This window comes from Pelodiscus sinensis, chromosome 2, assembly GCF_052426305.1.
Source record: "Pelodiscus sinensis isolate ZL-2025 chromosome 2, ASM5242630v1, whole genome shotgun sequence".
NCBI classification, from domain to species: Eukaryota; Metazoa; Chordata; order Testudines; family Trionychidae; genus Pelodiscus; species Pelodiscus sinensis.
Window position 1 is genome coordinate 42,814,862 of NC_143053.1, and position 17,181 is coordinate 42,832,042.

General features: G+C 41.2%; 1 protein-coding gene across 3 annotated transcripts in view; it reads right to left on the bottom strand.

Moving 5' to 3' along the window:
* Positions 1-350: 350 nt before the first annotated feature.
* TMEM67 (transmembrane protein 67) overlaps positions 351-17,181 on the bottom strand; it is an 82,133-nt gene continuing 65,302 nt past the window's right edge. The window contains exons 24-28 of one of the 3 annotated variants that reach the window (XM_014571520.4): positions 15,845-15,961; positions 15,625-15,729; positions 14,413-14,515; positions 4,698-4,840; positions 351-3,705 (exon numbers count right to left, since the gene is read on the bottom strand). In XM_014571520.4, the coding sequence (XP_014427006.3) occupies positions 3,625-3,705; positions 4,698-4,840; positions 14,413-14,515; positions 15,625-15,729; positions 15,845-15,961 (549 nt within the window). In that variant the 3' untranslated portion in view covers positions 351-3,624. Of the gene's footprint in view, positions 3,706-4,697; positions 4,841-11,372; positions 12,858-12,997; positions 13,097-14,412; positions 14,516-15,624; positions 15,730-15,844; positions 15,962-17,181 lie in introns of those variants that run through there. The other 2 variants (XM_075920385.2, XM_075920384.2) reach the window with 2 other exon arrangements.

The following is a 17,181-nucleotide window of genomic DNA, read 5'->3' on the forward strand; positions in this document are numbered from 1 at the left end:
TAGGAACAGTGAAAGAGAAAAGGTTATTTCCCATTCAGAGAGAGGTGTTCAGGTCAAAACTAAGCTGTGATAGAACATCCCTCCATTCCCTCACAAAGACAAGTTTTCTTTGAATGGTTCTTTAATCTGGCCACAGAGAGCCAATTTACAGAGGAAAAATGTGAGACAACATATCCATTCAAGGATAATACTGATGTTTCTACTAATACCTAATGACTCTCTTAAATCTGAAGTTACTGCACCGACTATAAAATATGGTAGAAGTCTTGACAAAAACATGAAAAAGTAAAAAAGGAGCATTAATTTACAAACCAAAATTTATAATACAAAACACACCAGAACTTCAGAAATTATATAAAAAGCTAACTTTATTGAACGCAAATTAACATTTAGAGAACACACTTTTTAGATGCTTCATTATGCACCTTGGATGTGACCACTGTGTGATACACACAAGCATTATTATACAATGTTTCCCTTCTCTACTGAATTATTTCCAGACTATACTAGTATAATAAATCCTAACTGATAAGCTTACTAAGTATAAATTAAGAGGCATCAGAACTGAATTTTTTTAATATAAGCAAAACATGAAAATACTTTGGAGAACCATGTTTAGAAACAGTTCTACTCTGAAAAGTGACTTTATAAAAATAGCATTTTCTTACACAGCAGATCTACATTTCATGTATTCAAAGTCTACTTGCTTATTTTAGGGACAAAAATTAGTTCTTAGAGATTTTCTCACCTGGTAGGATGTGGTCACTCTTGTGTTAGTCAAGACTTATGAGCTAGAAGATTACAGATCATCTTGTACCTCAGCTATAGATTTTTTTCTTAAGATCTGCAAAGTTATATGTGTGCAAAGATATTAAAAGTAATGGCGCTGCACAGGTCTCATGAGAGCATAAATTTGGGTTGCAGAATTTTTATTACTGACCATGATGCGTAACAGGACCAAAGGCTCAGTTTGCAGAGTTGAAAGTTAGAAAAAATATATTTTTCAATAAAGCACATCTGATAAAGAAATAATTGAGACACAACATCACAGAACACTACAGTGTCATTTATTCATTCACTATTCAGAGGAGAACGATACTTTAAAACTATCATAACAATGACACAAGCTACAGTGATCCCTAGTTACTGTTGATTTCCAAGATATGGTCTCCAGTTTGTTCACACTAGCGCACACAGTTTTGTGAACTAATACTTTTTCACAGAGGTGCTGGAATTTTCACACACAAAACACTTTATGACAAAACGTGCATGAACAAAGTAATGTGTGCACACATCATATTATTAGTCTCAGTTATCTTTGTGAATATGTGTTAGTGCACATAATGTGTTTATGGATGTATATGCTTGTGATAAGCTGCCTATTAATAAATGGATACTGTACTGAAAATCAGTCCCTCAGATTATGCTATCTAACTCCACTTGGACCTCAGGACAGTCACAATTTTACCAGTTCATGGTAACTATTCCAAACTAGCAAGCAGCATTTGTTTTTGCAAACCAAAAGCAAACATACTGGATCTGTAATGGCTTTGAGACAAAGACATGATATGGCATGATAACAGACATCTTCTTCTTTACATAGCTAATAACCTGGCTTTGGATCAGATAGACATGTTTAAAACTAAACATCTATTTAAATCCCATTGTCTAAAATAGGACTTAAGTGCTCTTCTTAAACAGAGATGCTTTCCTGAGCTGGGGTCTTTATGTTTTTTGCTCATGAGTGTTTCCTGCCCAATTATCTTAAGACATGTAGCATATCTATGGAACACCATGCAGTGAAATAAGCATTTACTGAAAAAACTAATATTATTTTAAAACAAACTAGCAGGGAGATTTTCAGAGGCACAATTGGGCATTAGGCACTCACCTGCCCCTAGGGCAGTGGTAGGCAAAAGGGCCTCCACTGGCCAGATTCGGCCTGCCAAGTGTGTGGATCCAGCCCACGGAGGCCCTGTTGCTCCCCAGCCCAATTAGAGTCTGGGGGCAGGGGAGCGCCCAAAGCTGCCTCTTGCCCTGCCATGAGCACATGGCACTTAGGAGTGCCATGCGCTGCCTGCAGGGTGGAGGAGCGGGGAGAGCGGAGGAGCCTTCACATGCCCCCCCGCCCACAGGCCAATCAGGGCCTGGGGACAGGGGAGCTGCGTGAAGCTTCCTTTGCACTGCCCTGGCCCTGCAAGGAGTTCGCAGCACTTCAAAGTCCCACGTGCTCCTCACAGGGCAGGAGGAGACTTCCCGTGCTCCCCCACTGCTAGGCCCTGATTGGCTTGTGGGTGGGGGAGCATGCCAAGCCTCTTCCAGGGCATGGATGCCCAGTGGGAAGGGGGGGCAAAAGGGCTCCCCCATCCCCAGAGCAATCATACTCTGGGGGTGGGGTAACCCCACCCCTTCCTGTTTAGGCTCCCTCCCCTCCAGGATGGCCTGGGGCTACTTCAAAAAATTTTGAAGTGGCCCCCGGGCAAATATTATTGCCCAACCCTGCCCTAAGGTCTTTCTAAGGGTTCAGGAAGACTTTTAAAGTAACATTTTAACAACTATTCATCTGATTATATTTCAATGGCTAAAGTAGTTTATGCTGGATATGGTCACTATGTTAAATCATGAGGGGACGATGGCAGAAAATGGGACAAATCAGGGAATATATTAAAACAATAATATAAGAACAGGCATTTGTACAGCACTTTCCATCTACAGAGCATCACAAAGCTGTTTAAAAAGGTAAGAATCAGCACCTCAATTTCATGGATATGAAAAACAATACAGAGCAGTTGCTCACGGCCACATTAATTCCATGGAAGATCAAGAACACTACCTAAGCCTCCTGCCTCTCCACCCTTTGCCTTTTCAATGGGCCACTCAGTTGTACATCTGTCAGACTAGAAAATATTCAAATACATAGGTTTTATGTGATGTACAATCAAAGCAGAAACAAATAAAGCAACACTGCACCCCCCCAACTACAAAACAGAAAAACTCAAAATTTGGGCTCATGTGGATCACACAGCATCAACAATAATACAGTTAAAACTTTCATGCTGAAGTTATTTTAAATAAGTGAGAAAGATTCTACTACTTAGTCCTCAAAGGTTTTTTTAGTATTTGTTTAAATACTAGTTAGGAATTTCCAGACAGATCCTCAGTTGTGGTGAACCTGAAATATATTTGATGAATATAGTATTTTATAGTAAATTCTAAAAATAAGGGATAATTTTTAAGCTATTTTGGAAATACATGTACATATGAAGAAAACTATGACCCTAGTCAGCAGCAGAAGCACTTAAACTATTTCCTAAAAAGAAATGGCACATGCCCTCACTGAAGGCAATAAATGGATTTTATCATGTGTTAATGACAGTATTCAGGTAACTTCCGACTGACTTGGCAACATGTACCATGTTTCAAGTCATGGTTTACTATTCACAACACAGAAATATCTACAAGTTATACAAAAACAAAACTTTCTAGCACAGAATATAAAGACAAAGTCAAAACATTTACATTAATATTTACATAGTTCTGCAGACTAATCTTAGTTCAGGACTACTTCATTCCATGATTAGCTCCTGTATAAAGTACAGTCAATTAGTTAATCTTTTGAGTCAATTAAATAAGAAATCTTTCATCAACTAGGGTTTTGGATGCCAAATTCTTCTGCCCAGCAGTATTACGTATAAACCTAAAAATCTAAAAATAATAAAACTAAGTAAGTTTCTTAGCAAATGGAGAAATATTTTAAATAATTCAGTTCCTGTACATGATACAATATTAACAATTAATTATGTACTCTGTCAAATGTCTGGACCTTCCACAACAGCACACCTTCATTAGACAGGCTCCTATACTAACAATAGGCTTCTTTCTTTGAAATCAAATGGTAAAGGACAGATATTATAGATATTATACCTCAACAGTTAAGAGGCTGAGCTAAGGGCCTCTAAAAACCTGTAAAATGTGATCAGGATAATGGTAATAACATATGACCTGGATTATCTGTGTGTCACACTAGTGATACTGTAATATATGATGCTTTTTTTAGAGTGGAGAAACAAGCAATTTGTTATGTCTACAATAAGAATCCTTTAATTTTATTTGTAGAATCACTTCCTTCTGAAGAAGAGACTGAAACCCCCAAATATTTGACATTTGTAGTTATTACATTATAACTATATATTCATAGCCTGAACAGTTTCTATTCTATATTCCCAAAATCTTTACTACTGATGACATTTACAAACATGGTCAAATGTATCACATATGGAATTATGTGAGGTAGAAAGTGGATTAAAGTGCACATGCATGGAAATATACTCATTTTGGTGGAGACTTCCAAAAGGGAGCCAAGAGAGTTAGGTGCTCAGCTCATTAGATTTCATGGACAGAAGGGCACTTACTTCCCTTTCTGCTCCTTTGAAAGTCCCAGCATTAGTTTTTTTGAGGCCCTAATATTCATTGCCCTGTGTATTTTCTATTGAGTGCTGTTATTTGTGTCCCATACATACATGGTGCAGAAACATGCAGTGTAATTATTTTTATTCATAAATCTTTCCTTAGTTTATGAAAAAATCCAGCATTCTTTTAAATAGTTTGTTAGCATAGTTTTCTGTGAGCCCAGCCTGTTAAATACTCAGATTAGATAAACTACGTTATTAATATGGGGTTTAAAAATGGAAATTTACCTCCTGTTGCAAATATGTGAGAACAGCTGCTAGGACAAAACTTTGGGAAGCCAAATCCACAACAGAGAAAAACAGTATATCGAAGATGAGAAGTGTAGCCTCATTGCCATAAAAGAGAATGTCACTGAAAGAATGTCCTTCATCTATAGAAAGAAATTAACTTGTTGCAAAAACATAAATTAAATCTGAATTTCAGTGATAGTAATTTGTAAAGTTCCCTAATACAGGTAAACATATCTAGGATTACAAAATAATTTAGGATAAGGAAATATACCACAGAAGCATAACCATGGCATTGTTCTCAACCAAAAATAACATAACAGCTTGCTTTTAAACATAATCTACAAAGTGCCAGATTTTCAAAAATAGGTGTGCCATATTCACAATGGCATTTATACACCTACATGCAACTCATCTGAAAGCCTGAATCAAACAGTCAGTAAACTGAGCCATTTTAAAGTCATATGTACATATGAGTCCTTGTCACTTACATCTTGAGCAAATTGCTGACTCTGGCTCTGATTCAGCAAAGCAATTAAATGTGCTTAAATACTTTCCTGAATCAGGGTCTCAATAGCAGGAGATCTTTAATTATGTCTCCTCATTTGGTTTTCAGGAAAAAGTAATCCCTTTGTTTTAATGTATATTTTCAAGTTCAGATCACTTTTTATCAATATGTAACATTTCCTAAAGAGAAATATCAATGTACACACAATAATAATAGCAAAGAAAAAAAACAATATAAAAGATCAGAAAACATTTTGGCCAGGAGGCATAACATAAAATAACACACCTGCTTGAATATAAGTAATTGGAGAAGAGGTATCTTCTCCCATTTTTTTCACAGCTTTAGAGATCGTGTGTCTAATCTGGTTTCAAATGATTAGCCCATTTACATATATTGTAAGGTAAATGTCATCTGACTGTGCCTTGGCACATTTCATGGAATCTATTATCTCCATTTTATTCTCTCAAGAGCTTGCCAGACCCAACTTATACTGGCTGTGGTTAGCATACCAACCTCATTCTCTGTCATTTTATTCTCCTGGGTAATAACATTCAACCTTTAAACTATCCGACAACTACAGATTCCAGCCACAGTACAAGCTGCACAAAATATATATAATACAATACTGACCTCATCACCACATGAAGTGATGCGCGGTTATCCTATGTTATATAAGTTAAATGGGGGAACACATTAGGTCTCTCTGTTATAGTACAAGATTATCAACACGTTCAGTTAAAATGCTGTAATTTTCCCCTGTTCCATTGCAACTGGTCTCTCTTTTGCCCTCTAAGAAAAGTAATAGTAATATGTTTTTAAGTACATCAGAAGCAGGAAGCTGGCTAAACAACCAGTGGGGTCCTTGGATGATCGAGATGCTAAAGGAGCACTCAAAGATGTTAAAGTCATTGTGAAAAAGCTAAATGAATTTTTTGTTTCAGTCTTCACAGCTGAGGATATTGGGGAAATTCTCAAACATGAGCCATTCTTTTTAGGTGACAAATCCCAGATTGAGGTGTCATTAGAGGAGGTTTTGGAACAAATTGATATACTTAACAGTAACAAGTCACTGGGACCAGATGTCATTCACCCAAGAGTTCTGAAAGAACTCACATGGGAAATTTTAGAAGTAACAACGGTGATTTGTAACCTATGCTTTAGACAACTTCTCTATCAAATGACTGGAAGATAGCTAATGTGACACCAATATTTAAAAAGGGCTCTATAGGTGATCCTGGCAAGTACAGACCGGTAAGTTAAATGTCAGTACTGGGCAAATTATTTGAAACTATAATAAAGAATAAAATTGTCAGACACATGGATAAACATAATTTGCTGGGGGAAGTCAACATAGTTTCTATAAAGGAAAATCATGCCTTACTAATCTACTAAAGTTCTTTGGGGGGGTCAAGTGCATATAGTTTACTTAGATTTCCAGAAAGCCTTTGACAAGGTTCCTCACCAAAGGCTCTTAAGTAAAGTAAGTTGTCATGGGATAAGAGGGAAGGTCTTCTCATGGATTAATAACTGGTTAAGAGACAGGAAACAAAGAGTAGGAATAAATGGCAAGTTTTCAGAATGGAGAGAGATAACTAGTGGTGTCCCCTAAGGGTCTGTCCTGGGACCAATCCTATTCAACTTACTTATTAAAGATCTAGAGAAATGGATAAACAGTGAGGTGGCAAAATTTGCAGATGATACCAAATTGCAAAGCAGACTATGAAGAGCTTCAAACTATGAAGAGCAGCAAACTAAATGATTGGACAACAAAATTACAAATTAAATTTAATGTTGATAAATGTAAAGCAATGCACACTGGAAAAAAATAATCCGAACTATATGTACAATATGATGGGGACTAATTTGGCTACAACTACTCAGAGAGAGATCTTGGAGTCATTGTGGATAGTTCTCTGAAACATCCACTCAGTGTGCATCGGCAGTCAAAAAAGCAAATAGAATGTTAAGAATAATTAAAAAAGGGATAGAAAATAAGACAGAGAACATCTTATTGTCTCTATATAAAACCATGCTATGCCCATATCTTGAATACCATGTACAGAAGTGGTCAACTCCTCTCAAAAAAGATATATTGGCATTGGAAAAGGTTCAGAAAAGGGCAACAAAAATGATTATGGGTTTGGAACGGATCCCATATGAAGAGAGATTAAGAAGACTGGGACTTTTCATCTTAGAAAACAGGAGACGAAGGGGGGATATGATAGAGGTCTATAAAATCATGACTGGTGTGGAAAAAGTGAGTAAGGAAAAGTTATTTACTTACTCCCACAATATAAGAACTAGAGATCACCAAATGAAATTAATAGGCAGCAGATTTAAAATAAATAAAAGAGGAGGTTACTCACCTCCTGTAACTGACATTCTTCGAGATGAGCATCCCTGGGTGTGCTCCACATCAGGTGTAGAGCATCCCAGCCCCTCTGGACAGAGTTTCTTCAGCAGTGCCTCAGAGGAGGCTGTGCACGTGTGGTGTGCAAAGTGAGTGGGCTCCCTTGCTAGTTATGCGCACGCGTGGCCCCCATCTCCCTTCAGTTCCCCCATGGATCTTATGGGGGTGACATGTCCGGGTATAGAGATTGCAGACCCTTCAAGAACCGTTTAGTTGTGGGGCGTGCAAATAAAGTGGTGTCATCCAGTGATGCGTGGAATGTTGTTATATTGCACTCTAATTGAGGCTAAGGAGAGTTGAGGCTGTTTTAGGTGCAGCAAGTATCCAGAATTACCGGGAGTGGGACTGTTTGTGGCGGTATGTTGCGCTCGCTGGCCCAGTGTGTAAAATGCATCAATTTACTAATATATGTTTTCCTTGTTGCAGGAGCTCTGCTGTGAAGGAGAATCTCCCGGACTTGCTGGGAACACTGGAGCTCTATGTCAGAGAACCACTGAGGTGCCATGCTTTTAGATGGAGCATCAGGAGTTGAGGGTGAGATGTCCTAATTTGCGGGTGATAGAGGATGTGAGGTACTTGTGGTAATGTGACTGGATAGTTGTGTCATCCTGAGTAGTAGGGGAAACCAAGGTTGCCGCAGCCAGCATGGAGCTATGAGGATGATATTTGCTTTGTCCCGCCATATCTTTATGATGACTCTGTTGAGGAGGGAAAAGGGAGGAATGCATATAGCAGGGGTGTATTCCATGTCAGAATCAGAGCATCCCCTAGGGAGTGTTTGCCCATGCCTGCTCTGGAGCAATACATTGTGCATTTTCTGTTAGATCTGGTGGCAAATAGATACATACAGAGGTGGTTCCATTGGCTGAATATTTCTCACAGGATTGTATGGTCCATCTCCCATTCCTGTTCCTGGGGGAGGGCTCTGCTTAGGGAGCCTGCTGTTGTATTGAGAGCCCCGGGTATATGGCATGCGGATAATCGGATATCCCATGCTATGGCCCAGTTCCAAAGGGCTATGGATTCTCTGCACAGGGGCAGTAACCATGCTCCACCTTGTCGGTTTACATAGAACATGCATGTTGTGTTGTCGGTGTAGACATAGATGTGTATCCCTTTTGCTTGAGGGAGCAGTTTTTGACATACTAGGCGGACAGCTCTGAGTTCTAACATATTTATATACAGTGCACACTCTGCAGAAGACCATAGGCCTTGAACTGTTCCTCCCTCCATATGAGTGCCCCACCCTGTGAGGCATCCGTGGTGATGGTCACTGTGGGCTCTGTGGATTGGAAGGGTGTGCCTATAGTTAGGTTGGACGCCTTTGTCCACCATTTTAATGATGCCTTGACTGATGGAGGCATAGTTAGTATCTTTGTCAGTGAATGAATGTTCGGTTTGTACTGGGTTAGGAGCCAGCCTAATCTCGCGTTGGGCACCACTGGGTTGCAGGAAAGAATATGGCCTAGAAGTCGGAGGCAATCGAGTGCGGTGACTATAGGCATGTCCTGGAGGGATAATGTCAGGTGCCTGATGTGAGTGGGTCTGTCGGGAGGGAGGCTTTGGCTGTGACAGAGTTGAGGTGTGCCCCAATAAATTGGATGGTCTGCAAGGTGTAAGCATTGATTTAGGGTGGTTCACTGGAAGTCCTAGACAGTGAAAACAGTCTAGCAACATGTGAGTGTGCTGGTGGCACTCGTGTCTGGACCTTGCTTTTACTAGGCAGTCATCCAGGTAGGGGTATATGGTAATTCCTTGTCTCCTTAGGTGGGCAGTGACTGCTGCTAGGATCTTGGAAAATATTCTTGGAGCTATAGAGAGTCCGAAGGGTAAGACCGTGTACTGAAAATGGTTTGAACCTAAAGTGAAACTGAGAAAATGTCTATGAGATGGTCTGATAGAAATATGAAAATATGCATCTTTTAAGTTGAGAGAGGAAAACCAGTCGCCCGTCTCCAGAGCTGGAATAATTGTATTTACGGTAGCCATCTTAAACCTCTGTTTCTTTATTAAGCTATTTAGGGATGTGAGGTCTAGGAGGGGTCTCCACCTACCAGTCTTCTTTTCTATGAGAAAATAATGGGAATAGAAACCTGTTCTGTGGAATTGTGGTGGAACAGGTTCTATGGCTCCTATATGTAACAGGTGATCTATCTCTTGTTGTAAAATGATCTCGTGAGATGGGTCCCTAAAGGGGGACAGGATAGGAGGCTGGGATGGGGGAGGAAAAGAAAGGGAATGGTGTACCCTAAGGAGATAGTTTGAAGTACCCATTTGTCTGATGTAATTCATTCCCATTGATAAAGGAAGGCGAGTAAATGAAAATGAAAGAGTTTGGAAGGATTCTGATATTCTGGAGATGGCGTTCTGGTTTTCGAGCTCTCAACTATATTTTCAAATTTGCTTACTGGATTGGGGGTATTAGTCTGAGACCATTGTCTCAGCTGCCTGTTTCGACCCCGCTGTTGGTAAGGGTACTGTCTGTAGTACTGGAAAGGGGGCTGTTAGTACCTTGGTCTGTGGTACGGTTGGTATCTATATTGTCTTAGTCTCGTTGTAGGGGCTTGGATATCCAAGGATTGGAGAATGGCTCTGGAATCCTTCATGGATAGAAGAAGCTCATTGGTCTTTGAGGAGAAAAGGTTCTCCCCTTCAAATGGCAAATCTTCCACAGCTGCCTGCAGCTGTCTCGGGAAGGCCGACGAGTTGTACCAGGAGACCCTATGCATAGTAAGAGCTGTAGCCATTGACCTTGTGGCTGTGTCTGCTGCATCGAGCGCTGCTTGGACCACTATATACAAAATTGCCTGTCCCTCAGAGACAATGGCTTTGAAATGCCCTTTTTTGCTTTCTGGCAGATTATCAATAAATGTGTTCATTATCGTGCAATTGTAGTCATATTTACTAAGTAGGGCTGAATAGTCTGCTACCCTCAGCTGGAGTGTGGCTGAAGCGTATACTCTTTTGCCAAATGCATCTAATCTCTTGTTCTCCTTATCAGATGGGGTTGAGCAATTTTGTTGCTTGTTTCTCTGCTGTGCAGCATCTACCAGGAGGGAATTGAGGGGAGGGGGGGGGAAAGGGAGGAATGTGTGGAGAGAAACTCAGATCCTTTGGGCGGCACAAAATACTTTCGGTCTACCTTTCTGCTAGTAGGGGGAATCGAGGCAGGTGTTTGCCATAATGTTTTTGCAGGTTGGAGAATGTCTGGGTTGATAGGGAGAACAATTTTAGACAATGAACTGGATTGTAAGATGTTAGTGGGCTCATGGGGAGCATCTTGTACTTCCTCCACAGACAAGTTTAGGTCTTGCGCTACCCGTTTAAATAAATCTTGAAAAGAGGAGATGTCCTCTGAAGAATTAGTGGAGGGAGGTAGAATTGCTTCCCCTGTATAAGCTAATGATGCCATGTGAGCCAAAGATCCTGTGGCTGACATAGGGGAGTCTTAGCTTTCATTATCACTCCTCGTGGTGTCTCTGTGAGGCGATTCAGTGGAGCGTGAGAGAGGTTCTCTATGGCTACGTCTAGACTGGCCCCTTCTCCGGAAGAGGCATGCAAAGCAGGCAAGTCAGAATAGGGAAATCCACGGGGGATTTAAATATCACCCGCGGGATTTAAATAAACATGGCCGCCGCTTTTTTTCCGGCTTGGGGAAAAGCCGGAAAAAAAGTGGCGGCCATGTTTATTTAAATCCCGCGGGGGATATTTAAATCCCCCGCGGATTTCCCTATTCTGACTTGCCTGCTTTGCATGCCTCTTCGGGAGAAGGGGCCAGTCTAGACGTAGCCTATATGTTTAGTCTTACATGCTCTCTTTCTATGGTGTTATGGAGGATGGTTCCACATTTGCCACTGAGGAGGGTATGCCACCTGTGGGGGAATCCACTAATAGGGAGCCCAGGGGGCTATTTGCACTCTGAGAAGGTCTGGTTGCATGTAACTGTGTGTCCCCAGTGCCCCTTGTGATTGAGGGGACAGCTGTGATAAGAAAACTTCAAAATCCTTCTTCTCTTTGTCTGAGAGGGGAGAGTGCGGATCTGAGTCGTCAGAGAGCAGTGACTGAACATATCTATCTTCACTCAATATAGGGGAGAAGAGTTGAGTCAATCTGCAAGTCTTTATTCTCCCTGTGGGTGACAAGAGGAGTTTGTCACATGGAGGGCTGCACTACCTGAAAGGAGCCCGTATTTACTGAAGAGCTGAGAAGGAGAGCTATAGCCCTTAATTGTTGAAAGGAGAGGGCAGTACTCACAGAATGCTCTATCCCTCCTCTGGGTGCCATCATGAGTGGCTGAGGTACCAGTGTAGCTGTCACTACGGTCAGCGTTACCGGAGTTTCTGAGGCTGGCATGGAATGGCATGTTGCCTCTATAAGTGCAGCATTTGAAGTGCTTTCAGGCTTATTACGCTGTTCTCCCGAAGTACCTGGGTGGTCAAACGTGCTCAGACAGTTCTTATCTGAGTGGTCTGACTTTTTTTTACCTCAGAATGCCTCTTGGTGGGTTGCTGAGGTAATGAGTTTGCCCTTCTTTTAGAGGGCTTAAGCTTATCCTTGTTGGCTTTTAAGCTCTACCTAGAGCCTGGGTCAGAGGTATGTCGCTTGTTCTTATCCTTGAGGAGCACTTTTAGTTTAAGCTCCTTCTCTGTGTGAGACCTGGGTTTCATTTTGACACAATGGGGGCAACCTCTGTGACAATGAGAGCTCCCCAAACATTTCAGGCAGGCATCATGCTCATCAGAGGCAGACATAGCGTTCTTGCAGAGCACACAGCATTTGAAACTGGGAGAGCTCATACTGGCTTATAGGCTGTGGTGGCAGCTCAAACCCCGTGCCGCTTTTTTTTTTTTTTTTTAAAAAACTACTACTATTCTAAAGTCTAAGAGAAAAGAATAAAAACAGCAAGAAGAATGGCTAACTAACTAAATTAAGCTAGGTATGCTGAGGAGAGGAGAGCACTGCCGAGTTCCATCTGCAGCCAGGGACAGTAGAAAGGAACTGAAGGGAGACGGGGGCTGCGTGTGCGCATAGCTAGCGAGGGAGCATGTGCGCTTCGCGTGCCGTGCATGCGTGGCCCCCCTCTAAGGCACTGCTGAAGAAACTCTGTCCAGAGGCGCTGGGACGCTCTACACCTGATGTGGAGCACCCCCAGGGTGCTCTCGAAGAAGAAGTAAGTTTTTCTTCACACAGTGCATGGTCAGCCTGTGGAATTCCTTGTCAGAGGATGCTGTGAAGACTAGGACTTTAACAGAGTTAAAAAAAAAATTAGACAAATTCATGGAGGTTAGGCCTGTCAATGGCTATTAGCCAAGTTGAGTAAGAATGGTGTTCCTAGACTCTGTCTGGAAATGGATGATAGGAGAATAATCACGTGATGATTACCTGTTGTATTCCCTCCCTCTGGGGCATCTGGTATTGGCCACTGTCAGCAGACAGGATACTGGGATAGATGGACCTTTGGTCTGACCCAGTATGGCCATTCTTATGTTCCTATGTTAAGAAAAATTACTGCTCATTAAGGGCACTTCCGCATTTGCTGCGCCAGAGATCAACCCATAAATTTAGACCCATAAATTGAACGCTGAGGGCAGTTCCAGTTGGTGCCTGTAATCCTCACAGTCACGAGGACTAAGGGAAGCTGATGAGAGCATTTGCTCCCATCAGCCTCCTGTTGTGTGGACGCCACCAAGCTCGGCTTAAGAAAGATGACTCCAGCTATGTATTCTGTGTATCTGGAGTTGTATACCTTAAGCCGACCTTCTCAGTCTAGTGTAGACCTGGCCTATATGTAGTTCAAGTGTGGCCTTGGCACCATTGGGTTTCAGTTTTCTAGAAAGTAGCGCTTGTTAAGATTGCAAACGTGCTGTTTCCAGCACTAAGTATTTGGAGGAGAGCAGGGCTGGATTCAGAAAGGGACATTAGGGGCTACGGGAAGGGGCCTTACAAAAATATCTCTGAACTGCCAAAAGAGAAGATCTTTTAGCAGGGCCCCCTTAGTTCAGGGATCTGAGCTGCAACCACTATAGTCCCTGCATTCTGGCCCTGCCTGCAGACAGCTCTGTATGCTGCTGTTCCTCCATGTTTACCCCTAGCTGGGCTGGAGCTGCAAATGCTGGGAAGCTCTGCTTGCATGCTGGCCTGCAGACTATGTCCCCGCAGATCCCCTTGGCCAGGAATCATGGACAAAGGGAGCTGCGAGGGGCAGTGCCTACAGATGAGTGCAGGTCAGTATGCAGAGCCATCTACCCTCTTCTCCCCTCCTCAGGTCCTGTGCCAAAGGGGAACTGTCACACATCCCAATTCCCTGCTCCAGCCCAGGGGAAATGTGTAATCTTACTTTTCCTTCAGAAATGGCTTCTGCAAAAGCCCCACTTCAGGGAGTTTAACAAGTCATACAAACTTTGTAGAAAGGCATTCTAATTAAACAAGGACTACTGGTCAGCTTATTGGTCTTCCCATCCTCCACAATGCATCAGACCAAGATGGCAAGTCATAAAGAGTACTGTGTAAACATGTACACAGCTCCAGTTAGTAACCCTTGAGATACCAAGACTGAAATATCACAAAGGAATGCCACTGAAGAACATGCCCTCATGATCCAAAAGTATTGTTACTTTTGCTAATGCATAGCAATTGTCTCCCCTACCTTCACAACTCTCAATGTCACACCACTCTGTTGCAAACCCAATTTAGAGTGTGAACTGAAAGGGCACGGACATGACATGTTAATGTGTTTGCATGGCATCCTGCACATGTATAGCGAAATAAAGAATATGTCAAAGAGATCAAGCTGATACCATTGTAAAAGATACTTTTTTCCATTGGTTCCATGAACTCCATGCCAAGAATTCGTTCAAGCAGCAACTTGTCCTTGACAATATAATCCATATCTTTATGAACCTACAAGAGGAAAAAACCAAAACTGTCCTAATACTTAGATTTAAGGATCCTCAGGGTAAAAATGCTAGAAGTGCACTTTACAAAAGATGGAATATAGCTTCTTAAAATAGCAGTATGAATTAAAAGATCACTGTCCACTCTGTTTATTCCCAAGGGAATTCTGAGCCAAAAAATTAAAAATTCTGTATATATTTTAAAATTTGGCAAATTGTATTTGTCAAAATATAAATGTAGAGGCTCCAGCACAGCAGTGGGGAGCACAGGTCGCTGGTTACACAAAGGTACAAGATCACCCTGCAACTCATTAATAGGACATCAACTCAGTGATGAAGCAGCATCTGACCTTGACACAGGACAAGGGCCAGGCCTGCCCCAGAAGTCTATGCTGGAGCCTGCATATTTATTTATTGATAAATAAAATGTACAAAATTTTGCAGTATTTTAAAATATTGTGCACAGAATTTTTCTTTGTTTGATGCACAATTAACTCAAGAGTAGCAGCGAAGCAAATCGCCAGGATAAGCAGAACTGTGCCAGGTACTCCAGGTGTAGGCAGACTGGCTCAGTGTGGCAGGATCAAAGTGTGGAGGGATTTTAGTGAGGACGGATCTAGGTGTGGGGTGAGAGGGTTCTATATGGGGCACTCTGGATACAGGTGGTTCAGTGAGTGGGGTCTGGATGCAGGAGGCTTCTAGATACACAGGGGCTCATTGGAGGATTCTGGGTATAGGGGCAATAGGATTCTATGCAGAGCTCCAGGTGAAGGTGGTTGGGGCACAGCAGGGGTAGGGTAGAGGGAGGAGATCTGAGTGTAGGGCCATGAGGCTCAGCAGTGGGAGATCTGGGTGGCTCAGCAAGGATGAGGTGCTGGGGGAGTGAGGTTGGTGGGGTGAGAAGTCCAGGCGCAGGGAGCTCATGGGATGTTCCAAGTGTATAGTGGTGGGATTCATAAAGAAGAGAGTTTGAGTGCAGGGGGCGATTCAAGTGCAGGGATGGAGGTCTGTATGCAAGGGGGTTGGGCAGACAGGGGTCGGTCTAATCTCAAAAGGTAAATCACAATCAATCAAAGTTGTTCTATTTAGCCTTACAAATAAAGTCTGTATACATACATGGTCAATAAAAGAACCAAGAAATTTGTTCATGGTATGGTATGCCTTAGTACTCTGTTCAAAAGTAGTTGCAGATGAATCTAAAAGTCTCGCAGGACCACGTTTCTGAAAAAGTATGACATGAAAATTAATTTAATTTAAAAAGTACACACATTCTTGGACTATCATGTTCTACATATAAACATAGCAAAATGCCATAGCAAAAAGGTATTATACTTACCCTTGTTAGGGTTTCATGAATCCTATCATACTGCTGTCTCATCTTGCCTGAAATGGAAATCTGAAATGTCTGGCCATCTGTATTGGGTAATAAACCTCTCTGACTACACAAATTTTCCTGCACAATTGAAACAACATAAATAGCATTAAAAATTATAATATGTATATACATACCAGAAAAGTTTTTCCAATCTCTCTTTTCCGATGCAAATACAGAAGGTTTGATATATCTGAATATTTTAATCCTTTGGCACTGTTAAGTTTATTACAGTAAAAGTATTTTAGGACAAGAACTCCTGACACCAGTTTTTGTGAGGTCATGCTCTACTTTAGAACAGCACACAGTTTTTTAGTTGCAGATCATCTTTGATCTTCATACACACTAACACAGTTCTTGTTAACTTACAATTTATTCAATTCTTTTCCCTTATTTATTTTTCTGTTCTCTCATCCTCCTTTTTTAAATTCCCAACTCTTTCCATCTTTTAATTTGTTTCTACTTAAAAAAATAAACCCAAGAAACCTAACAGCAAATGAGGAGAAACTGATGTTTCAAAAACTGTTATTTCCACAGAAAGAAAACAATTCTCTTTATATTATTTTAAATTAAGCTATTAAAGGAAAAGTGTGTGCGTGTGGGAAGTCAATTTAAATACAACTTTTTAGGGATTAAAACCTCTACATTTTAAAATTAAGTTTTTTCTTCTCTTATTTACTATATTGTCAAAGTTCTTTGTAGCTTTTCTTCCCACTTCATCTTGTATTGATGCAGGAAAGATGAAATTTAATGACAAGTCACTAATATCAAATTAACTTCACTGCATGATTAAGCAGATGCATACATTTTATGAGGGAGAAAACTTCTCTTCAAGCTGATTTCTATAACAGAGTAGCAATGCCACCAGAGGGCTGCATCTGGAATTGAAGAGAGTCTAAAAGAAGCTGCAGCATTAAAGTGATACTATCTAAGGGTATGTCTACACTGCAGAGTTTTTCTGAAAAAAAAAATGGCAATTTTTCTGGAAAAACTATACTTATGTCCATACTGCTATTGTGTTCTTTCGACAGAAAGTTGAAAGAATGGAGAGATTTTTCCAATGACGGTAAACCTCATTCTACGAAGAAGCAGCCTTTTTCAGAAAAAAAGCATGTGTGGACGCGGAAGGGGGTGTTTTTTTTGAAAGAAGAGGTCTCCAAGCAAAAAGCACAGGTGCCTTGGTAGCCACTCCATCCACAGTAATCACAACTTAAATGCGAGATAGCGTCCAATCAATGTGTAAGATCTCTTCCATAAAAGCTTCTTCCAAAAGAAGCCTGCAGTCTAGATATAGCCTACCT